Raw genomic sequence first — 26,370 nt, 5'->3', positions numbered from 1 at the left:
CCTCTGCAAACCTTGTTTTCAAGGAGCTCTCCAGAGCTCTCAACCAGAGGCCCACAGTATCTGGCTTTTCCTCTTATTTCCTGCAGGTGACAGCGCAGAGTGAGGACACAGGGCACAATCACACTGACGGTGACAGTAGTCTCACCCTGAGTTAGGTTGGTTGCCTCTAAGAACGGATCAAGAACTTCGATCAGTTCTTTAAGCTGAGCATACTCTCGCGGGGATAAGATAAGGCTTTTGTGCCCCTCTGATTCCAACACACTGGACAGCTTTTGCATGTCTAAATGCACATAAGCCTTCACCTGCTTCAGAGTGGAATTCCATCGTGTGGCATTCGCTGTTGGAATTGTTGCATCACCAAAACATGCTTCAAAGCAGTCTTTAAACGAGGTGCCACTGTGGAGGAGGTTGGCTGCATGGGACAGCTTTGCTAGGGTGCTTGACAGCCCACTGGTGTCTTTCAGACCATCTTTTATGACCAACTGCAGTGAATGTGTGAAGCATGATAGTCTCTGCATCTTACAGTTCTCAGCCAAAGTGTCATTGACTGTCTGTTGATCTTCTGGCATCAGGTCTTGCCATATTTCATCATCCTCCTCAAATGTGCTGGGATCATGAGCTTCAGCATCACAAGGATCCTCTAGGGGAAAGCTGGCCTGGAAAGCTTTGATGCATTGTCAGGTATGACAAAGTTGATCTTGTGCCATGCACTCTTTTGCAGGAAAGAAGATATGACTGAAGACTGAGTTCCTGTTTTTTTTTTATCCATTGCCACTGTGTGTGCTGTCACTCCAAGGAATGACCGCATCTTTCGATCACTCCAAATGTCTGTGGTAACAGCAACACTCGATGCTTCTGCCAGCTGGCTCTTTATCTGTTCTTTCTTGACTTCCACCATTCCTGGAATGGTCACAGAGGAAATTGTGGATCTTGCTATGGGCCGGTACTGAGGGTCCAGGACATGCAGGAAGTGCTTGAAGTCCTCGTTGTCAACGATGGAGAGTGGCAAGCAGCACTTAATGATTAGATCTTTTACAAGGGCATCACTTATAGCCTTCTGACGTGGATGTTTGAGGTCGTACATCCTTTGCTGTCCATCATTTAAAAATGATGTGATAGTCTTCTGAGCTGAAGCAGCTGGCATCACATCTGAAGCAGTGGAGGCACGGTATTCTTGGAACCTAGGGGAAGATAGGATACACACTTTAGCTTGCTGATGCCAAACTGTTTCAAGTAATCTTTCTCACAGCAAAAAATGTGTAACGTTATAGCTATAACAATATGCAATAACAATACAAATGTTACACATTATACACATAGTTGTTTGAACCATAACCAGTTAAGTTACATATTTAGTTATCTGTATAACTAACATTACCATATTAGTAGATTAACTAATGTAAGCTCGCTGGATAAATGAAAAGTATGAGAAAAGATACATAATTTATGAGACTAACAGGACAGGGATTAATTAGCAAAACCCAGTCATTTAATTATTGACTTAAGTATGTTACATGCTACCTAGCTGAGCTTTAACTCTCTATCCTCCGTGAGTCTGTATGTTTATTCTGTATGGGTCAGGGAGGGTGTGATTTTGTTAGAAGATAGAGCCAGTTCATAGTACTGTTCAAAAGCTACGTCGCGCGAGTCTATTTTTAGAATTTGGCACACCCAATGCTGCATATATGCAAAGAAAAATATCCCCATATTTACAGTAGCCTATGCGGTGTCACCAATCACCATACGGTTCGGTAGTTTTCGGTACATCGGGGGGGAAATGCCACATCCGTCAAATCTCATACCGTCTCCAGCTCTCAAGAAAACCAGTGGCGGCATCCACATTAGCTTTCTTCAATTAGTCCATTTAGCGAGTAATAGCCTACAATTATTTTTATTTATATAAATTTATTTCTGATTTTTCCCTTTTTTCTCCCAATTTAGTGGCCAATTGATCCCTATTTTAATTCAAACACCCACCCTCGTATTGCATGCGTTCGCCAACTGCATCTCTCCGGCCGGCAGTCTCGAAGGAAAGCGCCTCCCCACTTTCGTGACAAGGCGAATCCAAGCCGAACCACTGTTTTTCCGACACACACAGAGACGCATTCACATGACGAACACAAGCCGACTCCGCCCCCCTCCCGAAGACAGCGTTGCCAATGATTGCTGCTTCATCGAGTCCGGCCATAGTCGGATCTGACGAGACCGGGGCGCGAACCCCAGTCCCCAGTGGGCAACTGCATCGACACCAAGCCGATGCTTAGACCGCTACGCCACCGCGGACCCACAATTATTTTTATTTGCATTGTAAAGTTGTGCACATTTTATCAACATTATTTGTGGATGCATATAGGCTAGACTTCTTCCTTCTCCGCACTTGGAGAATATTCATGGCGGAGATCTGCCATGTGCGGATTTGTTATTGCTAGTTAAGATTAATGCTAACACGGTAGTTCAGAGTGGTGTGTTTTTTCCGTTAAGTGTATGCTACTTGGTAATTAGCTAAATGATAAATAGGAAAAATCAGTTTTAATCTCCCTATAACATGAAGACGCTGCGTGTTACTTACCAACTCATCATTAGTGAGATCGATGGCACGCTCGTACCGAAAGCGAACCGTACTGTGACTTTTCTGTGCAATGCTGCATTAGCATTCTAACAGTAACGTTACTTAACTTACCTATACAATTTCACTTGGTTCTAGTGATATGATATACCCGCCACACGACCTAACCCAACATCTTGGACCAGTGGTTGAGTTACTTCAGAGGCTATTGTTACCGTAGCTAGATAGCGAGCTAGCTAACGTTAACTGATCACCAACCATATCATCAACTGACTGCATATCACTTACTTTTCTGGGTGCATCCTTGACAGATGTCTGTTGAAGTTTGAGGTTGTCCCGGTTTTCTCCTCAATAGTTCATTTACATATCGAACATCTAGCAGTGATCTTGCTGGAATTTGTTGTAAAATCTGTGTAAGCAAAGCGCACAATTCGGGGCGTCTCTTTAGGCATCTTCGCACTACTGAACATGACAGTATGCACGCCACGTGAATCCGCATGTAGGTGGAACACACGTGCCTGCCCTTACACGGAATTGAATAATGTTACAGTATTAATATAGCTATCAATATATTTTAATGGGGCCTATTATTTAAAAAAAATCTAACAAAAACAGTCTTTATTCATTAAAATGTCAGAGTCCGGGTCTCCAACTTTCGAGTCCGGATGCAGTAAATTCGCGAGTCCAAGTCCGAGTCATCAGTGCTCAAGTCCAAGTCGAGTCACGAGTCATGAAAATCAGGACTCGAGTCGGACTCGAGTCCGAGTCCTGGACTCGAGTACTACAACACTGGTTGGATGGGCTGATGAGTATGAAGCTGGAAATTGAAAGTGAGTTGATGAATGCTATCAGTGCATATGCCCCGCAAGTTGGATGTGAGATGGAAGAGAAAGAAGAATTTTCGAGTGAATTGGATGAAGTAGTGGAGAGTGTACACAAGGAGGAGAAATTGCTGATTGGAGCGGACTTCAGTGGGCATGTTGGTGAAGGGAACAGAGGTGATGAGGAGGTGATGGGCAGATACAGTGTCAAGGAGAGGAATGTGAAGTACAGATGGTGGTGGATTTTGTGAAAAGGATGGAAATGGCTGTGGTGAATACATATTCCAAGAAGAGGGAGGAACACGGTGACGTATAAAAGTGGAAGAAAGTGCACACAGGTGGACTATATTTTATGCAGGAGGCGTAATCTGAAAGGGATTGGAGACTGCAAGGTGGTGACAGGGGAGAACATAGCTAGGCAGCATCAGATGGTGGTCTGCAGGATGATTTGGAGACCAAGAAGAGGAAGAGAGTGAAGGCAGAGCCAAGGATCAAATGGTGGAAGTCGAAGAAGGAAAACTGTTGTGTGGCGTTCAGAGAGGAGTTAAGACCGGCACTGGTGATAGTGAAGAGTTGCCAAGTGGCTAGGGAACCACTGCAGAAATAGTGAGGGAGACAGCTAGGTAGGTACTTGGTGTGTCATCTGGACAGAGGAAGGAAGACAAGGAGACATGGTGGTGGAATGAGGAAGTACAGCAAAGTATACAGAGGAAGAGTTTGGCAAAGAAGAAGTGGGATGGTCAGAGAGATGAAGAAAGTAGACAGGAGTACAACGGGATGCGGCATAAAGCAAAGAGAGAGGTGGTGAAACGAAAGGAAAAGGCATATGGTGAGTTGTATGAGAGGTTGGACACTAAGGAAGGAGAAATGGACTTGTACTGATTGGCTAGACAGAGGGACTGAGCTGGGAAGGATGTGCAGCAGGTTAGGGCGATGAAGAATAGAGATGGAAATGTGTTGATAAACAAGGAGAGTGTGTTGAGAAGGTGGAAGGAGTACTTTGAGGGGCTGATGAACGAAGAACATGAGAGAGAGAAGATTGGATGATGTGGGGATAGTGAATCAGGAAGTGAGGTTGATTAGCAAGGAGGAAGTGAGGGCAGCTATGAAGAGGATGAAAAGTGGAAGGGCGGTTGGTCCAGGTGATGTCGACCCCATGCCTGTGGAGACATGGAGGTGTTTAGGAGAGATGGCTGTAGAGTTTTTAGCAAGATTATTTAACACGATCTTGGAAAGTGAGAGGATGCCTGAGGAGTGGAAAAGAAGAATACTGGTACCAATTTTCAACAATAAGGGTGATGTGCAGAGCTGTAGTAACTACAGAGATATAATGTTGATCAGCCACAGCATAAATATATGGGAAAGAGTAGTGGAAGCTAGGTTAAGAGGAGAGGTAATGATTAGCAAGCAGCAGTATGGTTTCATGCCATGAAAGAGCACTAGAGATGGGATGTTTGCTTTGAGAATGTCGATGGAGAAGTATAGAGATGGCCAGAAGGAGTTACATTGTGTCTTTGTGAATTTAGAAAAAAGCATATGGTATTGTATGAGGAAGTTAGGAGTGGCAGAGAAGTATGTAGGAGTGGTGCAGGATATGTATGAGGGAAGTGTGCCAGTGGTGAGGTGTGCAGTTGGAATGACAGATGGACTAAGGTGGAGGTGGAATTACATCAAGGGTCGGTTCTGAGCCCTTTCTTGTTTGCAGTGGTGATGGACAGGTTGATGGATGAGATCAGGCAGGAGTCTTTGTGAACTATGATGTTCGCGGATGACATTGTGATCTCTGGTAAGAGTAGGGAGCAGATTGAGGAAAGCCTGGAGAGGTGGAAGTATGCACTGGGGTGGAGAGAGAGAAGAGGAATGAAAGTCAGTAGGAGCAAGACGGAATATATATGCGTGAACGAGAGGCAGGACAGCAGAATGGTGAGGATACGTCGAGTAGAGGTGATGAAGGTGGATGAGTTTAAATACTTGGGGTCAACCGTTCAAATTAACAGGGAGTGTGAAAGAGAGATGAAGAAGAGAGTGCAGGTAGGGTGGGGTGGGTGGAGAAGAGTGTCAGGAGTGATTTGCAACAGAAGGTTACCAGCAAGAGTTAAAGGGAAGGTTTACAAGATGGTAGTGAGACCAGCTATGTTGTATAGTTTGAAGACGGTGGCACTGACGAAAAGACAGGAGGCGGAGCTGAAGATGACCGAGTTGAAGGTGCGAAGATTTTCGTTGGGAGTGATGAAGGACAGGATTAGGAACAAGTACATTAGAGGGACAGCTAAGGTTGGACAGTTTGGAGACAAAGCAAGAGAGGCAAGATTGAGATGGTTTGGACATGTGCGGAGGCGAGATGTTGGGTATATTGGGAAAAAGATGCTGAATATGGAGCTGCCAGGGAAAAGGAACAGAGGAAGGCCAAAGACGAGGTTTATGGATGTGGTGAGGGTGGACATGCTGGTGGCTGGCGTCACAGAGGAAGATGCAGAGGACAGGAAGAAATGGAAATGGATGATCCGCAGTGGCGACCCCTAATGGGAGCATCCAAAAGTAGTAGGGGGCATGGTGGGCCAGTGGTTATCACTGTTGCCTCACAGCAAGAAGGTCCTGGGTTCGAACCCCAGGCTGTCCCAGGTCCTTTCTGTGTGGAGTTTGCATGTTCTCCCCGTGTCTGCATGGGTTTCTTCTGGGTGCTCCAGTTTCATCCCACCATCAAAAAGACATGCATGTTAGGGTTAATACCCCTGCCTGTACCAAGACAATCAAAAGAAAAACGGGAGTTGGTCCCCGGGTAATGCAGCTGCCCACTGCTCTTATACAATAGGATGGGTTAAATGCAGAGAACAAATTTCGTTGAAACCTGTACAATGACAAAAAATAAAGTGGCTTCATTCTTTTCTTTCTTAGTAGTAGATTTCGAGTTTAAGAGTTATTTTTGTAATAAGCTTGGGTATTTTCATCATTTTGAGTCTGCTTTCCCTCTAGTTAATCTAGGTTTAGCAGTCAAATGTTGTATTCTTAACACTCGTCTAATAGTTTCAACTCATTTTTATATCATCAAGTTATTTATAAATGATCCTTGTACAGAAGTAGAGTAATTAGTTCCACATCGAAGTGGAGCTCTCTGCATAATTCATCAAGGGGACGAGATGGGGAAACGAGTACAGTAGGGAGAGCAGAACAGATTGAAGGAAAGGTTGTGTATTGTTCATGCAATTTCAGGGCGGCAAGGCTAGCACCACATCAACATCCCTGAGGATAACGGGGGGGGGGGGGGAGAGAGAGAGAGAGAGAGAGAGAGAGAGAGAGAGAGAGAGAGAGAGAGAGAGAGAGAGAGAGAGAGAGAGAGAGAGAGAGAGAGAGAGAGAGAGAGAGAGAGAGAGAGAGAGAGAGAGAGAGAGAGAGAGAGAGAGAGATCCCAAATAACCCCCGGCTCCCTTAAGATAACAAGACGGAAAGAGAGCGATAAAGAGAGAGAAAAAGCAAATAAGAAAGAAATGGCAGGACTTGATAAGCTACGGAGATGGACAGAAAATGCTTGTAATGACGTGGATTGAGACAAAGATACAGAAACGAGAGCAAGGGCACAGAAAAGCACCTATTATTCACTGAATAGGCTTGTGTGACACATTCACCTGAGGTGTCACCTCATCCTATAGATAGATAGATAGATAGATAGATAGATAGATAGATAGATAGATAGATTAATTCTGTTGATTCCGTCTCTGTTCTTCACATGGCTGCTAGCTCTTGAGAAGTCTGATAGGAAAAAGGCGCATTAACCTTGGAGAAGAAAGCTTTGACTTGAACCTGAGACACTGAAAGACAGAAAGCTATTAGCTTTACTTCATCTTATTTCATCTCAAAGGGAATATCAAATGACTTGTGATTTGATAATAACTGTCTCCGTTTACCTCACAACAATCGACCCACTTTCAGCTTGATCTGTCCACTGCTCAAACCAGGACACAACACATTCATTCCCACACTTTATTTTCATGCCCTGCCTTTGCTCGGAAACAACAAAGAATAAAAGGAATAGAAAATGTGGTTGTTAATATTAAATGAGTGTGGTTTAGTGATGTATCACGTGATGATGATGATGATGAGGTGTGAAAGGTTCAAGGTTACTTTTATTGTATATCTTAATTGATCGATTAAAATGGAAAATTAAAGTAGTTCGTGTATGGTATTAAGGTAGTTCATATGTGTGAAAGGGCTGTGAGTGTGTCTCTGGCTCGCTGATTTACGACGAGACGACAATACCCAGAGTTTATCTATTCGAGGTCTGCTTAGGCTTGAAATGCCATACAGCATTTGTGATCTGCAGGTATTGAGAGTTTACTTATTAGGAACACATCCTATGCCATTCAAAGCGCTGTGTTGTACTGTTGTCCCCGCTACAGTGGTTAGGACTTTTGCCTCAAAACAAGAGGATCCCTCGGCAAAGCTTGTGTGATTTTTCCTGGGTACATGTCTTTGCAGTCAAAGAGACTCTACACTGCCATTGGAAATTTACAGGATGTGAACCCTGTGATGGACTGGTGACCTGCCTTCTGTCTAATGCCTGGTTGAGATAGACTCCAGCCCCCTGCATCCCTGAATTTGATTAAGTATTCAGGTATAATGAATGAATATATAAATATCAAACGAGAGAATAAAAGCTTGACCCACTGAGGCATACTAAAAAAGGGTTGAGAGCACTTTTCAGATTGGTAGTATGTAATTTTATATACACATTTTCCACTAGAAAGATATATTTACCTACCTCTTATGAACTTATTATTGGAAGGTGAGATAAAGTTTTAGTTCTGTTATGCCTTTGTTGGAGAGAGAAGTTGCCGTAAGACAGAGTGCTCTTTTCCAAGCCACTGAACTCTAGCTATGGGGAATTCAATTAGAAAACATGCCATGAGCAGCCCTATTGACTGGTATTAGGGGAGAGGCAACGTCCCAAAGAAACGATAATGAATGCATCAAGAAATGTGAGAGCCAAGGCGTTCTCTTGTTCAGTGTCAATTTGTAATAAGTGTGCTTCGTGTGGTCCTGGTCTGAATTATTTCTAAATCTGGAACTTTTAACTGCCACTGAGACTCAAAAGCATGAGCACCAGAGAAATATGCACAATCTTGCCAATATGCTAGTGACCTGTATCCCATCATTAAAAAAAGCCATGTTAATCTCACATATGGCAAGACCATGAAAGAGCTAGAAAGAGTGGATGTAAATATAGAATGAATCCACATTTCTGTCAACGTACACACTTGTGGCTATTATCAAATCCTCTTGTACCAGTATAATAACAGGGTGGAAAATAAGCAACACAAGAAGCAGTGAGAAATGATGTTACTTTGCAGCAAAAGTCGGCATCATTGTCGAAGGGATTCACTCTGTAAGTCACTGTAACTAATGACAGAGCCATGCAGAAACTTAATTTGTATAACAAAAGGCACTGAGAAGAAAAAGAAATGCCATTAAGAGTTTGTTAAGGAGTGGAATTAATGAGCAAGTCAGGGAGCCATAGATAGAGGCAAGGAACGGAGGGAAAGAGCAGAAAAAGATGCAGGCTTGTTGATGCCATGTACCAGTGGATTTCGGGAGCCTTAAAAGTAGAAATTCTTCATTGTGGCACAATCCCCTATATATGGTGGCACAATGTGATCGTGTCTCTTAAATCATGAGTTAAGAAGAATTAAGAATCATGCGTCGCTATGTATGCAGTCTTATAAAATTCCCGAGGTGGGCGCCTTTATTTTTACACATACTAGCCATTTCAGAAACACACAGATCCACCTCGAAATGAAAATGAAATTGCAGTTTCAGGATATGACATTTTTATAAATGACAGACACAGACAGCTATGGTGATGGTGTGGCAATATGTTGCATATACAATGCCTGTTAGGTATAGGGTTAAAGGAGAGGCCCTATGGATGCAAAATTATTTACCTTACACCAAACTATTTCTCTTTGAGTGTCATTATAGGCCACCTAGTATGAATATTAAATATTAAGAGGAAATGTGTTTAATGCTTCAGAAAGCTACAGACATGGGGCATCCGGGTGGCGTGGCGGTCTATTCCGCTGCCTACCAACATGGGGATTGCCAGTTTGAATCCCCGTGTTGGTCCCTACAGACACAATTGGCCGTGTCTGCGGGTAGGAAGCCAGATGTGGGTATGTGTCCTGGTCGCTGCGCTAGCGCCTCCTCTGTTCAGGGAGGAGGAGGAATTGGGGGGAATAGCGTGATTCTCCCACGCACTACGTCCCCCTGACGAAACTCCTCGCTGTCAGGTGAAAAGAAGCGGCTGGCGACTCCACATGTATCAAAGGAGGCATGTGGTAGTCTACAGCCCTCCCCGGATCAGCAGAGGGGGTGGAGCAGCGACCGAGATGGCTCGGAAGAGTGGAGTAATTGGCCAAAGTAAATTGGGGAGGGAAAAAAAGGGAAGCTACAAACATTGAGAGATTTATTCTCAATGTGACCTCAATATAGACTGTTTCTCAGAAACATTAGTTTTTTGAAAGGAAAACTGATTAATATTTTTTTAACACTACTAAATTGTGTAATTTATCTCAGGTGATGAATTTACCTTCTCAGGTGTATACCAATTTGGCAAGACAGACATCAACAGACATGTCATGACCATGTTTTCGCTAATACTAAAGAAGTATGCTCAAAAGGCTTTATCATTTGCAATGCAACGACAATGTAACGAAAGTGTTATATGCGTCTTGTGATTTAGTGATAACAGAAAAGTTAAAGTTCTTACAGTTGGACATAAAGTTCTTTTATAGGGCTCTTTAAAATCCTTCTGTGAACATGACTTTATTAGGGACATGACTCAAGGTCCAGTATAATAGGACATTATCATCATTGCCCTCTTCAGGCATCATTGCCTCCTCCAGGGAGTGAAACAAAACTCCCCATCACACAAGTCCTTATACATATATATAGTAACCAACCCACGGTCTTCTTTCAAGTACCTCAACTGATATCAAGTGAAGCAATGCTGCAGTAGTCAGTAGATATACATATATCTCATCAGCTGGCTAAGGGTTGTGCGGACGGCCCAGGACATCAGTGGATATGAGTTTCCCTCCATCCAGGACATATACAATAGACGTTGTGTCAGCAAAGCCCGTAGGATTATCAAAGACCCCAGCCACCCCAACTATGGACTGTTCCAGCTGCTACCATCAGGCAAGCGGTAGCACAGCCTCAAAGCCCAGACCAGTAGGCTCCGAAACAGGTTTTTCCACCAAGCAACCTGGCTTTTGAACAAAGAACATTAAAAGACATTAAGCCTGGTGCCGGACTGATGGTACTGACCTGTGATCTTCAGTTTACACACATCTCACACACACACACACACACACACACACATGCACACAGAGGTAGCTTAGCATGCACAGATATGCAGATAGCTTCACACACACACGTGTGTGCACATTTATTGGGGCTGGGCCTACACACACACACACACACACACACACACACACACACACACACACACATGCCATCTTACATACATCACACACTATTATTGTTGCTGCTTTTTTATTCTGTTTTGTTGCTGTTGAGTTACTACACAGTAAAATCATGAGTGTTCATTTAATTTCCTGCGTGTTAATTTAACTCTGAGAGTGTACAAATGGACCCGAAAGGATCCATTTGTGTTAATTTAACTCAATTAACACTCCGTTTTTTGCTGTGTATTGTTGCTGCAGTGTTGAGGAGCCGAAACTCAAGAATTTTGCTGTCTTACGCTTATAATGAGACGTAACAAATAAAGAATCTTGAATCCTGAAGGACTTACCAATCATAATGGAAGACAGACTTAAAATACAAATGGACAATACAATATGAGACTTGACATACTTTGAGTATATAAAGTCATTAATTGCAACATGTGCATTACATAATGTATTCCCTCCTCTGGCAGCAAATCCCGAGAATAGCCATAAGATGACATAATAGACACCATCAAGCACTGCAAGAAAGCAGTAAACTCCTTTACTCCTCTTTATCTGTATGACTGACATATTTATATTCTGCCAAACGGTCTTGCAGTTGTCTTTTTGATCTGCCTTTGAAATCTGGATATATGGTTTAGGGCCGAGCCACGTTTATGTAAACCATCATTCATTGATCCATAAATGACCGCATTTAATCAACTGCAAAATCACGTCATATTCAGATTAGGATGTCCAGATGTTTTACTGTCGATAAGCAGAACAAAAAGACACCCGCAAGACCATTAGTTAGAACATATATAAGCCATTTGCACAGGAAATGCTGATTACCCAATGGCCAGACATCATAAGACATTAGATCGGGGTAATCCTTCAACTCTGCAGGTAATGGGCAAAGACCACATTCGTACTTCAATTAGAAAAGCTGATGGCCAAAAAGGTTCAAACCAATACAAGGCTTTTTTGGATTCAAAATTACCATCTACTATATAGCCAGGCCTTAACAAAGGTCTGGACGTCTGGAGTTTATTGTTTTCTTTGCCTTAACGAAGGTCTGGAGTTCACTGCTGATTTTCTGCCAGTGGAAGGATTACTTTATTTAATGCATATGTTTCAATTCAATGACAGTCTAATGAAAGCATTGTATTAAGTCTCTTATTGTTCATTTGTACTTTGAACTTGTCCTCTATTATCATTTGTAAGCCCTTAGCCAGACGATGGGCCACGTGCCTACTGTCTACTGCAGTATTACCTCCTCTGATGCCAGTTGAGTTTTTTCAATAGTCCATTTGAATATGCAGTTTTAATTAAGTCCTTTTATGAAAATAAACTGTGGGAGTGGCGTGAATCTTTCTTCTTCGTTGATGAATGCATTGTTTATCCTTACCAAAGGGTACCTTTTTTCCCATTATTTTTTAACTGTGTGCCCAAGAGGTGCTGCTATGTCAATTTATCTGCTGAAAAAGGTGGTAAGTGAGTCTAATGCAGCTGACTGTACATCATACTGCTCACTTAGAAACCAGTGCCTCTTTTCCATTATCGTGCTGAGGCTGTAATCAAGGCCACTGCGTCCCCCGCAAGGAGTCTTGTGCACAGTTATCATTTGTGTTTCCATTAGCAGTGACACTGAAATCAAGACTAGGAAGTCCCAAAGAAAAATTACTATGGCAACAACAAAATTACACTATGGTGTCCGTCGACATAACGTACATGGAATGCTGGTGCCAGCTTCTCCTCCACTGACCACGACACCGATTCAGACTTTTTTTGCTTTGTTTCATTTTCTGATAGAGACAAACGCCTGCTTGTTGTGAGTTCAGTATGCACTATAGGATAAGTGCAGGATGTAATAATGGTCCCGTAGGATATCAACATTATATCAAAGATGGCTCCCTAGAGAAAGACATACCACTTTGTATTTTTTGCTGTTTTAATGGATGGATTGGTGTGTCTTTCCCAGAGGAACATGTACTATCTGACCGTATCAGACGTGGCATTACTGTATGTGATGTGAATGTAAAACCAATCATTGAATACCGACGTCATTAGGCCCTCCCAACAGCACAATCTGGCTGAGTTTGGCATGGTAATCAAATGGTGACAAAAATCCAGAAATGAGCACGGTTTAGAGTCATTCCACACCAGTTGGTTCACTAATAGAAATGCCATCGGAACAGTTCCTTTCTGCGCTCAAAACCATTCGGCCCTACTGTGGAAAAGCACCACAAGTGATAAAAATGAAAAAGAAAATTAACTATTAGAATATGATGAAAGAAATTCAAATTGATGGATAGAAACCATGGGAAGCTCTACATGATGAGTACATTTGGGCAAATGTCGTTTAGAAGAGATTGTAACTTTATTTGAAAAAAAATTAAGATATTTCCAACTCTTTCAACAAATACATAATCAGTATAAATCATATGCCTAGTAGTTAATGAAAATAACGGTGTTTGATTAGGTTTTACATTACTTTCCTGTTAATAAACTTCTGAATTTCAGCACCTCTACAAGGAGGGTCATTTCACTAGTACAGCTTTAAAGAAGATGACTGATCAGTGGTTGAGTGGTATCAACAGGAAAATGACTGTGGGTCCTGTCTAACTTGGTTTCAGTGATGTGTTTGATATACTAGATTATGAGATGCTCTTAATGAAACTTACTGCTTATTGGTTTCAATCTTTGGGCCCTTGGTTAGTTAAGAAACCACTTTTCTAATAGAATGCAAAAGGATTTCTTAAATGGTAGTGTTTCTGCAGTATGGTGCAGTACAGTATGGTGTCCCCCGGGGAAGTTGCATGGAACCATTGCTATTCTCTATCTTTACCAATGATCAGCCACTTGTCTTGCATAAATCCCATTTAGCTATGTTAGCTGATGATTCCGCCATGTCTGCATCATCAAAGAGCATGGATGAGTTAATGTTACACTTAAGAATTAAGATAATTTGATATCAGACTGGGTAACCAAAGCCAAGTAAGACTAAAGACTACTTTTGTGGTTTTTGGGTCAAACCATGCACTAAGGAGAGAGAAATAGTTATGTTTCTCCATCAGAGGCATTTCTAAGGGGCAAGTCACCGAGGCTAAAATTCCAGGGGTCACCCTTGATGGGCAACTATTCTGAGGTTATGACATTAACAAAATAGTTGCTAAAATAAGGAAAGGTGTGTCTGTTATAGGAGGATGTTCCGCCCTTCTCTACTCCAAAGGTTATACGAGCCTTGGTATTGTCACAGTTTCACTACTGCCAAGCAATCTGGTCGAGTACAGCATGTAAAGAGTTGCATTAACTTTAGCTAGTGCAGACCAGAGGAGTAAAGCTTGCACTCCAGTGTTTGGGGACAGTAAGTATAGACAAAATTCACCCTGATCAGTGGAGGACAGTTTAACATGCAGTCTTTTAACTTCGTTTACAAGTACATGTCTGTACTCACAAATAATATTCGCTACAAGACAGGTGATTAGGGGCCATGTTATAATTCCTCAAGAGAGAACCAATACAATGGGGGAAAAAAACCTGTTATGTCTATAGCTACAGCATTTCTCATTGAGATGGTCTACCACACTTCATAACTCAAGCAATCAGTAAAATAATTTTTTTTAAAGAGCAACTAAAGAGTTTATTCTTGGGAATACAACATCTTTTATTAGATTTGTTTGATTAGTAAACATGGGGATAAATGTGTAAACATGGTTAGAAACACTAATTGTAATGATAGGTTGCAGTAATTCATTCATGGTTGATATACTGCAATAATGAGGCACAGATTTGCACGGGGGATTCTGTTGTTAATTGAATTATGTTTTTTGTAAGGTTCATATTCTTTTGATGGGGGTTGTTGTTGCATTTGTAACGATTAATGCCGATAAAAATAAACAATAAGCATATATCAGTGTTTTTAAAAGTCCAGTTTGTAACCCAAACCCCTATCATGCAAAGATAACAGTATGTCTGCAATTTATATTTACAAAGACTTCCCAAGCACTTATCAGGCAGTATTGAAAAAGGGTATTAGGTTAGCAAGCTAATATGCAAAAAAGAAACTGTACAATCGGTTTTGAAGCACGGGACAAATGTAGTTGAAAACATGGTTCCTTGAAGAAATGCTGGAAAAATCAGTGACCCAGAATAGATGTCAGTGCTCTCAGGTGTCAGTTCAATAAACTGAACAGTGATTAATGGAGAGAGTGAGAGCTGGGTTTGATTTTGCCTCTCCCCACGAATCCATGCTATCCAATCACCAGGCTAATATAGCACCAACTGCTTGGGGTCTTGGCCCGTGCATACACGCGGGTGAGCATGTGCCACATGATGTCCCCGCCAATGAAAGCCACTGGCAGACAGCGTGGACAGGCAAGATCTTGGGCAAGGGCCATGGCAAATGAGGAGATGATGTTCCGGTGAACGCTCCTCAGTGCTGGAGGCCTGGTTGTCGAAAGCCCAGTTTGGACATAAAAGGAGGGAAAATGGGCAGAAAATTCATGACGAACTGACACAGGCTTATCGAAACCTGGCACACATGCACACAGAGTAAAACTAAAGACAGAAAAATATAACAGTTATCACCCTGCAGCATGTTGCTGCTGGAGCCAAAATTGGTGTCAAAATCAAATTAATATTGATGCTAAGAAGAGAGGGAGGCATCCCCTGCAGATCACAGATAGACTAAATTAGTTTTTCTCTGTTGGTTGGTAGAACCACTTCACCATGAAGCACTGAGTTTTGAGTATTTTTTTTAATAGGGTAAGAAATATTTCTTACTGCAGAATCCACCTCATCAAGTATGTGCTCATTTTGCAGACCCTAGACCGTCACCTTCTCTCTAGACCTATTTGCATACACTGAACTTTGTCAGATAATTTGATCTCTTTATATGCAGGTTCTTGAGCAACAAGAGTGTCCCTGCTACCACCATTTATACCTGCTGGAAGCCTCTACCTGACTTAATGAGAAGGAAGACAGGTGGACTCTTCTTTTCCAAACTGCCATGGAGTCATGACTCGTGACTTATATGGGAGGGAAACGAGTGGCAAAATCATTACACCGTGAAATATGGTGAAACGTAAGTAAATACTATGAAAAATTTATATGGTGGCGGGGGGCGGGGGGGTAAAAGGGCAAGGTCTTTTTGGGCAGTCGTTCTGCCAGTGAGGGTGCCTTCAAAGAGGGTGGATATGAACCCTGCACTGGAATCCCATTACATTGTCTAATTGGATAGGGTCCTTGCACCACTGCTATGGTGTAAAAGCACTGAAGTTTATACCAAGGCGCTGGTCCTAATTGGACAGCACATAGTAAAAAAAAAAAAGGAAAGTATAGGGAAGTACTTTTAATGAGCAACGGCTCTAACCGGTCTATTTTTGTACAACTCCTACTGTTTCCTCTTGTTTTTTGTGTTGTTCCACTTTTAAACTGCAATGTAAACTTTTCTTTCGTAATTAATTTTAAAAACGTTGATTCTATACATAAATATAATGACCCATGAAATGAAAGACATGGGGCAGGTAGAGATATCCTTACATGGCATCGGACACGCACTGTCAGTGGTTTGGTTCAACAACAGCTACTTCCTTTTCATTAGCTCAGACACATTTGCAAAATAGGCAAGTAGAAGAAAAGACAATCACTTCTCAGTTTGACAGGAGATGAGCTGTTGCTCCATCAGCGATGATTGCATATGTGTGTGTGTGTGTGTGTGTGTGTGTGTGTGTGTGTGTGTGTGTGTGTGTGTGTGTGTGTTTCATGTACACTGATCAGCCAAAACATTAAAACCACTGAGAGGTAAGTGGATAACATTGATTATCTCGTTATAATGACACCTGTCAAGGGGTGGGATATATTAGACAGCAAGTGAACAGTCAGTTCTTGAAGTTGATGTTTTTGAAAGTGGGAAAAATCGGCAAGCGTAAGGATCTGAGCAACGCGTCGTGCACAACATTGACGAGGGCCAAACTGTGATGGCTAGACGACTGGTTCAGAGCATCTCCAAAACGGCAGGTCTGCTGGGGTGTTCCCGGTATGCAGTGGTCATTAACTACCAAGTGGTCCAAGGAAGGAGGTCAAAGAAGCCATCTTCACATACTTGGCCTCTTTGACTCCCTGCTCAAACCAGCGTCCCTCCCTATCAAGGATGTGCACATCCTCATCCTTTGAAAGAGTGGCCGCTGGCCTGTAGATGGGGCCCATCCAAAGAGTCCATCTACGTTAATAGGGAATGACCATCCCTGAACTGGGTGGGGGGCTAAGAGTACATCTGTTGCCATTTTACAGTGCTGTGATTGCAAACATTCCCAAATCCTCTGTGAATAGTACACATAGCCATTGTAACACTAGATAATGGTCACGGCAATTTGCATATGAAACCAATTCAGTCGTTATGCCACTGTATTGTTTATAAGGGTGGAAATACCTGCAGCAAGTTGAGACTGAAAAGGTCACTTAGATGAGTAATGAAACGTTTCTCTCTCAATAAACGTTGTGTCCAGATGAACTGATTCAACTTTCTGTGACTTCCTTACCCAGATTATTGAGCATGCATAAAGACAACATGACAAAGAGTTCAAGGTGTTACCTTGGCCTCCAAATTCCCCAGAGCTCGCTCTGATTGAGCATCTGTAGGACGTGCTGGAAAAACAAGTCCGATCCATAGAGGCCCAACTTCACAACTTACAGGACTTAAAGGATCTGCTGCTAAAGTCTTGGTACCAGATACCAGAGGACACCTTCAGAGGTCTTGTGGATTCCATGCCTCGACAGTTCAGAGCTGTTTTGGGGCACGAGGGGATCTACACAGTATTTGGCAGGTGGTTTTAATATTTTGGCCACTTGGTGTATATTTCAGATTACGTTTGTTATGTTTGCTTGTTCTCATGTGAAGTACACGTCATTGTGTTTGCGAACACACTGCAAAATGCATTACATGTAAAGTACAATATGGGCTTTATAGATAAGGTCTGATTAATTGATTCATTGACATTCATTGAACGATAAAAGCATGTCATTGAATCTTTTGCTGGTGAAATAGGATCGCTTATGTATCATTGTTCTTATCTTTTGCACATATGCCTGGAAAAGACAACATTAAGAAATGAGTGGTGAGCACTGCAGTGTTTAAATAGCTATACTACTGTAAGAATGCGAGGTAACAAGTCAAGGACAGGCAATCCATAGAATTATAGATGGTTGGTAGGAAAAAACAAATCAATAGTTCTTCAATGGGCTTGTTTCCATTGGACCTGCTAACACAAGTTTAGGGCCTTTAACCATTTCATTACAGACAAGTCAAAATCTGATCTATCACATTAAGCAAGAAAAGATAATACATTGGCTTGACGCTAGCATGGAGATAATAGGGAGGTCAAAACCGGGGCAAGGGAGTTGATATTCTCCACTAGCTATAGATCAAGAATTTTATTAAAACCACCTAATGCTGGGCGTCCGGGTGGCGTGGCGGTCTATTCCGTTGCCTACCAACATGGGGATCGCCGGTTCGAATCCTCGTGTTACCTCCGGCTTGATCAGGCATCCCTACAGACACGATGGACTCTGTGTATAACTGGGGAGCAAAAGGGGAACCCCCCCCCAAAAAAAACACCTAATGCTGAGACTAACAGGATAATTGTTGACAGTTAAGCATAATGACAACCTCTGCAGCTTGTAACTGTGATAGCTGTAAAGCCTGGCACCAAAACTGAGTAAGTTTGGACTTCAACCGTGACGTAGCCTAATTAAAACATGCTGGTTGTCTCATCATACACTGTAGGAATTTATAGGGAAAAGGACCTACTCTAACCATAACATGTCTCCGAGCGATGAGGAGAAGAGGAACAGAAGGAATAGCACAGTCATCCCGTATGTTTCTTGGGTCTCCGAGAAACTCAGGAGAATTTTTAACAAACACCGCATCCCGGTATACTTCAAACCCAGCAACACACTCCGACAAAAACTGGTTCATCCCAAAGACCATGTACCACACACCCAGAAAAGCAATCTGGTGTATGCTGTACAATGCAATGAGGATTGCACTGACCTATACATAGGAGAAACCAAACAACCACTACACAAACGGATGACCCAATACAGAAGGCCAAACTCCTCAGGACAAGACTCAGCAGTTTATCTACACTTAAAGGAGAAGACACACTCCTTTGAGGACAGCAACGTACACATTTTGGACGGGGAAGATAGATGGTTTGAAAGAGGGGTGAAGGAAGTCATCTATGCGAAACTGGAAAAACCATCCCTCAACAGAGGAGGAGGTCTGCGACACCACCTATTTCCCACTTACAATGCTGTCCTTTCATCTCTACCCAGGAGACTCAAAAGCTTAGCCTCCAAGAACAACAGTCAGTCACTAACGGCTCCAATGATTCATGACCACTGAATGGAGCACCAACGAAGTCGAATCTAACACCTCCAACGACCGTCGTTGCTAAACATTGGAACACAAAAGAGCCATGCACATCAATACCTCTGATAACGACTCCAAAGAGGATAAATAGCTGAGTCTCATCACCAGCCAGTCAGACTAGCTTGCCTTGGTCTAGTCAGAAAGGCACGAACTGATGAAGCCTCTTGGATGAGAGGCGAAACGTCTTCACGGATACATAACCAAGTCCAGTTGCACTTGATTCAATTCCTTTGGATGTCTAACCATAACCCATTGTTAGACGGTTGGACTCTAAGGTTGGCAATGAGATCGGGTAATGACTTATAATTAATAATTAATAACTAATAACGAGGGTCTGAAAAACCAGCAGCAAAGTAAATCTAAACGTTGTTTCATGGTAGACAAAGAAATTCAAAATGTGGCTCCAAATACAACTCAAGAGAAACATCTGCAAACAAGAAACGATAAAACAGGGATGGGTTGGGGCGTCCAGGTGGCATAGCAACCTATTCCATTGCCTACCAATATGGAGGTCACTAGTTCGAATCCCCATGTTACCTCAAGCTTGGTCGGGCGTCCTTACAGACACAACTGGCCGTGTCTGCGGGTGGGAAGCCGGATGTGGGTATGTGTCCTGGTTGCTGCACTAGCGCCTCCTCTGGTCGGTCGGGGCACCTGTTGGGGGGGGGGGACTGGGGGGGAATAGCGTGATCCTTCTACGCGCTACATCCCCTGGCGAAACTCCTCTCTGTCAGGTGAAAAGAAGTGGCTGGCGACTCCACATGTGTCGGAGGAGACGTGGAGTCTCCACATGTCTTTAAATGTCTGCAGCCCTCCCCGGATCAGCAGAGGGGGTGGAGCAGCGACCGGGCGGGAGCAGCTCGGAAGAGTGGGGTAATTGGCTTAGTAAGCTGGGGAGAAAGAATGGGGGGAAAGTCCAAAAAAACAAACAAACAAAAACAAAAAACAGCCACGGGTTTCTCACAGCTCCGGTGCAAGTTTCATTTGGCAGAGTTCTCGTGTTCTGAACACCACCAAAAAAGCTGGTATTTCATGCCAGCATATGAATAATCATTAATCACTGCCTGCTGCCATTCTTTTGATGTGTTAAAGACAATCCATCCTCTGTAATCCCTGCCCATATACAGCACATATGGCATTGGTGTGTGATTTATGTTTCATCCTGTGAGAGCAAGAAAAAGATTCATTGCCTGCTATCTCTGAGGCATGGCTATTCTCTTCTATCTATTCATTACACCACATCTGATTCATGATTCATTGTGTCACTTTTTCTTTTTTGCTTGCCAGACGATTAGGAGGTGCAAGCTGGCCCTCAGTGATGGTGCATTCTTGAAGACAGTGAGATACTTGTGACAGCTGTGTCGCTCGACATGGAGGGAACACAGAGGCCATGCCTCTGGGCAGAACAGGCTGAGTATAGTTATTACTGTTACAGTGCCTGGTAGGAGTCCACGGGTGACCATCACTCTCTGATGAAAAGATGACATTTTCACATCATACCATCGGGGACTGAAATATATGCCTGCAATCATGGAAATTACTGGAGGGGCGAAGTGCTTTGCAACATCGAAGCCTGGAGGTGTCTTTAGGAAAAAAACAACAAGCAATTCCACTGTTTCATCAGTCCTTCAAATTTGTCATCCCTGGCACAAACGTTTCACAAAAATGTTTAGAATTGAATTTAACCCCAACTGTGATATATATTATTGACAAGAGCCCCAAAGGTCCCCTTGAAATTAGGCAGTTTGTCTGACTTGTATCCAGATTGCACCCCAATGTGATTTAGCCAAACCGTATTTTCACCAGGTATCAAAAATGGGTTTTGGTAGTCGCTTGGAAATTAGATTGCATTCCCTCAGTGCTTTTCTGCACAATATGAAAATTCCTCTTTATGAGCATCACCTTATTTTCTGTTGGGACAATCCACATGTCAGGATCATTTACATTTATGAGGCACTTTTATCCAAAGTGACTTGCAAGAGAGTCAGCAATTAGCAGATAGATTGAGTGTTACCAACAGGCCTCATAGAGCACAATATAGTAATCATATCATAGCCAAGAGTGCATGTCGTTTCAAATCCATTAGTGTAAGTGTGTGATCAAGATGTGGATAGTAAGACAATTAAAGTATAAAGTACATTTACATTGTCCCATACCAGCAAAACAGGCAAATTATCATCATTAAAGCATAAAATATCAAGTGCAGGTAGAAGGAGAGCACAATAGCACCAATATTAACGATGTTTAAGTCGGTATGAGCAGAATAAAAATAGCCTACACCAATTCATATTAGCTGCAAAATGCCAAGAGACCATTTAAGGATTAAGGTATGCCTTGAGGAGCAGCAGTTTTGGCCTTTCTTGAAGAAAAGGAGTCAGTTGATAGAGATGGGGAGTCATTTTGGGATCAGGTGAGAAAAGACTCTCAACTCAGAACTTGTCACTTAGGTAGAGGGGACAGACAGCCAACCACGGATGGAACGAAGGGGGCGAACAAGAGTTTGCATGTTAATATTATGGGTTTGCAGGCAAGTCGGTGCAGGTACTTGAACTGCCTGGAACACCAACAAAAAGATTTTGAGAGAATCAGACTGCAGAGGATCAGATTGCTATCTTATCACCTATAATGCATTTTGTAGTTCCAAGTGTAAATGGGGCCAACATCTGTATGCCTGTCTGATGTAACTGCTCAGCAATGGAAGCAGTAATCCTTTGTGGTCACTGGCCCCACAACTCAATCTTTGTGTGTTTGAGATACTGGCAGTATGCAGACAGTAAACAAAGGTATTGGTTGTGTTTGCTGAGAGTGGTTTTAGGACACTGGAATAGACTGCTGAGCCTTCTTGAGATATTGTGGGCCTAACTCAACAAGGCATCAGTGAGGGAAGGTGCCCACTTTATAAAGGCTCATGCTGTAAAACCTGCTTGAGGTGGTTTAGTTTAGGTTGAGATAGTTCACTTAGATTAATGATGTGTAGGCTGATGTCCTCTGTGGTGACCACTGACAGGGTAGGACATTGGGTCAGGACATGGCTTATTACATTATCTTTTTATCTGAACTGGTCTTCAGTGTGGATGCTCTCTCCGGAGGGGCACAATGATTGTAACATCCTATCCTGTGTATTGGTAAATGCCTATGTCGTCACAATAGAAGACATATTTCCAATACGCTTGGCGCATCATAGCCACCACTGCTGCTGCTCCACCCACAGTGGACTTCAAAACTGATGCAAGGTAGGCACATGAAAGGGTGATTTCTATAATGGTAATTTGTTTATTTTCATTCAACCCTTATCCACCCAATTGCAAAAAAAAACAAAACAACCCCCCCAAAACAAAACAAAACAAAACAAAACAACAACCTTGAATAAGGTTCCATCAGACTTTATGAACAATCCTTAATCGGTTCATACAGTTCACACCAGCAAACAAAACTTTTCTGATCTTAGCCATTTTGTTTGTTCACGCCTTCTTCTGCCTGTTACCCATGTGTTGGATGGGTGATGCTGATGGTGACGGGGCTGCATCTCCATCCGACACCCAGGGCAGCAGGACAGAGAGCAGCTGAACAGCCCTGAGATAAAAAGTGTTAACTATAATCTGAAGATTGTTGATTTGAATCCTGTCCTGAACAGGAGGGTCTACTTCATGTATGAGCTGGCACCTGGAAGGTTGCATGCAAATCTGAGGAGTCCACCATCACTGTCAATTTACCCTTGAGCAATGCTGTGATAAAAAATGCTTTAAGTTTGCTACATTGCAGGGGACCATCTACACTGACCTCCTTAAAAAGAGAGAGTTGCTTTGTGTCACTTGGAGAGAGAGATATGAAGAAAACAAAATCCAGTTTCTTTGTGCAAATATGCCATATAATGATGCTTTCTGGTATTCTGTCATTTCAAATTAATGAAGGGAACATCTCTCAATCATATAAATTCTTCGCCATCTGGTACCCACTATCACGACCCTCAAAATTGCTCCAGGAGGGCTCTGTAGGAGACCAAGCACCCTGACTTCTTTGAGAAATCTATGGCTTGTATGTATGTTCATAAGGACCATGTTTGCTTCACTTGAAGAAACATGAAAAAATTGACATAAAAACAGTTGCCGTGTGTAAATTGGCCATTAAACAGATCCCTCTTTTCTGGTGGGGACAAAAAAAAATGAAATGATGACCTTCAGAGCTTTATCACAAAATGTTCCATCATGAATTATTATAATCAACCATCAGGATGTGAAGGCTTCATACGGCAGCAACTACAGAGCATGTGGGGTGCCTGTCTGCCCAGTATGCTTTAATCCTGATCTGTCCTGAAGCCTAGTCTTTCACTCTGAGGAGAAATATTAAACACAAATTTGTGGAGAAACAATCCAAAGCTACAAGAGAGAGGTTACAAACCAGAAATGCACCTTAGTACAAAAGAGAAAGCCCACAACCTGCATGTCTCCAAAGTAATTATAGCCCCAAAGAAGAGAAGCCTGTGTACACTTTGGTGATCACCTCTTGTTCAAGATAACTGAGAGAGAGAGATATTGAGGGAGGGTTGTGTGTGCACAGAATGAATAAAAAATAAATTAGAAAGGTACACACTTCCCTTACTCGTTACTATGGGTCTTCAGTTCTTCTGCTGCAGCGCTGCATATAGGTAGCCCGATAGAGCCTCAGCATAGCACATCAGCAATACTCTTTCTCGCGGTCATTTCATGGTGTCTGAGCACAATTTGCAGAATCATGGGATATGATTATGCACCATTGCTGCTTGTCATTTTGTATACGCTAATGCAAGGTGTGTAGTGCCTCAATCTGGTTCAATGCTGATCTTGATCCATTGCATCACCAGACATGCCGACATCAGACAATACATAACAATAATCTAAATGGCTATAAAATTCAGTAACACTGGAAACTGAGACACTTTCGAAGCATTTCCACAACGATTGACGGGAATCAGTGGTTGTGCCTCTTTATAAACAATCTCTCTCCTGGTGTTAAAAAAAACCCAGACAATCTGACATTCCCAAAAAGCATCAAATGTGTGATAATGGATCTGCTTGTGCAAAAGAAGACCCATGGGTCTGGTATGCTACTACCAGTGATCCAGTGATGCAGTGCAACCACACAAGGATATCCTTCCCAACAATCTGTGATGCATTTCGTTGTGTGTGTGTGTGTGTGTGTGTGTGTGTACTTGTACTTCTATCTTGTGAGGACCAATTTGAGTTTTTAACCATCAGAGTGAGGACATTTTTGTAAAATGAGGCCATATTGGCTGGTCCTCACTATTTTAGGATTAGGACCTGGGTTTAGGTTTAAGGATAAAATAAGGATTATATTAAGGTTAGGCTAAGGGTTAAGGTTAACTGTGTAGTTCTGATGATTAAGGTTCGGGTTAAGGGTTCGGGCTGAATGTAGTCAATGAGGGGTCAAAGACTGAAATACAAGATATTGTGTGTGTGTGTGTGTGTGTGTGTGTGTGTGTGTGTGTGTGTGTGTGTGTGTGTGTGTTTGTGTGTGTGTGTGTGTGTGTGTGTGTGTGTGATAGAAGAGCAAGACAATAGGGGTTCCCTGTTGACTTCATCGACAGGGCATCTGGCTAAAACCCTCAGGCCCAGTGGGTGTGGATTTCTTTTGTGTTTGTATTCTCTCTCTCATTCTATCCACTCTATCCATTTCTATCTCCCACTTTCCTTCTTCCTTTCTCTCTGTGTGTGAGTGTTTTTGTGCGCATACAAGTACGTACTATATCTGCACTCGTTTCATTTTAGATATACTTAAATATGCTGGATACACTTTGCAGTGTAAAGATGACAATATTTGCATTTAGGTGAGATATGCTTTTCATTTATGTGCCCAATGATTTCATATATGACTGGTGTAGTGAGCACAATCATACTTTTAACCTCAGCCTCCGGTGGGCATGAGTGCTAAATATGCTCACTTTTTCATTTACATTTCATTTCTATTCCATAGTGAAAACGATGGCTTGCAGCTTTGTGATTTATTACAAAGCAATTTAAAAGGCCAAGAAAATAAATAAATAAACAAAACACTTAATTGCTGTCATACCACACACAGAGAAAAAACATGTTTGTTTAGAGTTTTAGTACTTGATAATGGCTGTGTGATAGATACATCAGAAATTAGCTCAATCTGTCCGGTTTACTAATTCACTGCACATAAACAGGAACATTTATTCCAGTAATGCAGTCAGTAGCTGGGCAATGTAAATTCGAAGCATAAAGGTGGGGTCCACTTGAATGCGTTTTTGAAAAATGAGAAACTCTCAGGTTCAAAATACATTTGCATTTGCCCTGCCAAAGCTGATTTGAGTTTATTGGTCCCATTTTAATTAAGAATGAGACGTCTAACATCTTCAGCTGCTGTCATAAACACAACATGAGCGGCTGTAATAGACTGCTGACAAATGTTGATTTTGCCTTTCTCTGCATGACTCAATGGGCAGGTTTTTTTTTTTACAGGCTGTATGGACCATTGCTTTTATTGGCAGCAACGTGTAGCCTACAATAAGCCAAGAAACTGAATATCAATGTTATGTAATATAATAAGGTTTCCCATTCCCCATATTTTGGGGGGAGGGAACGCATTATGTGGTTGGAGTTTTATTAAATCTAGATAAACCCAGACTTGGTTGATCAGTATTTGTGTTGTACGCGAGGTGAGAGTCTAAACCTCTATATTACACTTTGTACAGTGGCCTCGTTGATTGCATGAAAAAATGATAGATGAAAGGGAGCAGAGAAAAAACTTACCCCGAGGATGACAGTGTCATCTCCTTGAAATACAGGGATGAACTTATCTCCGCGGACAATTTCGGACTGGTTCAGTGGACGAAAACGACATAACACCTTGATGTTGCATTCTGCGTTCGCATCAGCCATTATGGAAAATAATTGGACGCGTTTCCAAAATACGGAAAGAGGTTCCTATCAACCAAAAGCAACCCTTTCCCGTAGACTATCGTGCATAGGCTAAAACCACCGGCTACGTCCACACGCAATCTTCCTCCGTGAAAGACAGACGAGGCATTTGGGGGGGATAGAAAAATTCGAGTTTTTTTTAACGAAGACTACAACCAGACGTGTCAAA

The 26,370-nt window shown here is 42.3% G+C and overlaps 1 protein-coding gene across 1 annotated transcript in view; it reads right to left on the bottom strand.

Moving 5' to 3' along the window:
* kif5ab (kinesin family member 5A, b) overlaps positions 1-26,162 on the bottom strand; it is a 157,421-nt gene extending 131,259 nt beyond the window's left edge. The window contains exon 1 of the mRNA XM_056301645.1: positions 26,034-26,162. Within this exon, the coding sequence (XP_056157620.1) occupies positions 26,034-26,162 (129 nt within the window). The remainder of the gene's footprint in view (positions 1-26,033) is intronic.
* Positions 26,163-26,370: the final 208 nt, after the last annotated feature.

Source organism: Lampris incognitus, chromosome 2 (genome assembly GCF_029633865.1).
Source record: "Lampris incognitus isolate fLamInc1 chromosome 2, fLamInc1.hap2, whole genome shotgun sequence".
NCBI lineage: Eukaryota > Metazoa > Chordata > Actinopteri > Lampriformes > Lampridae > Lampris > Lampris incognitus.
The sequence above is the reverse complement of the archived record's forward strand: the minus strand, read 5'-3'. Positions and strand labels throughout refer to the sequence as shown.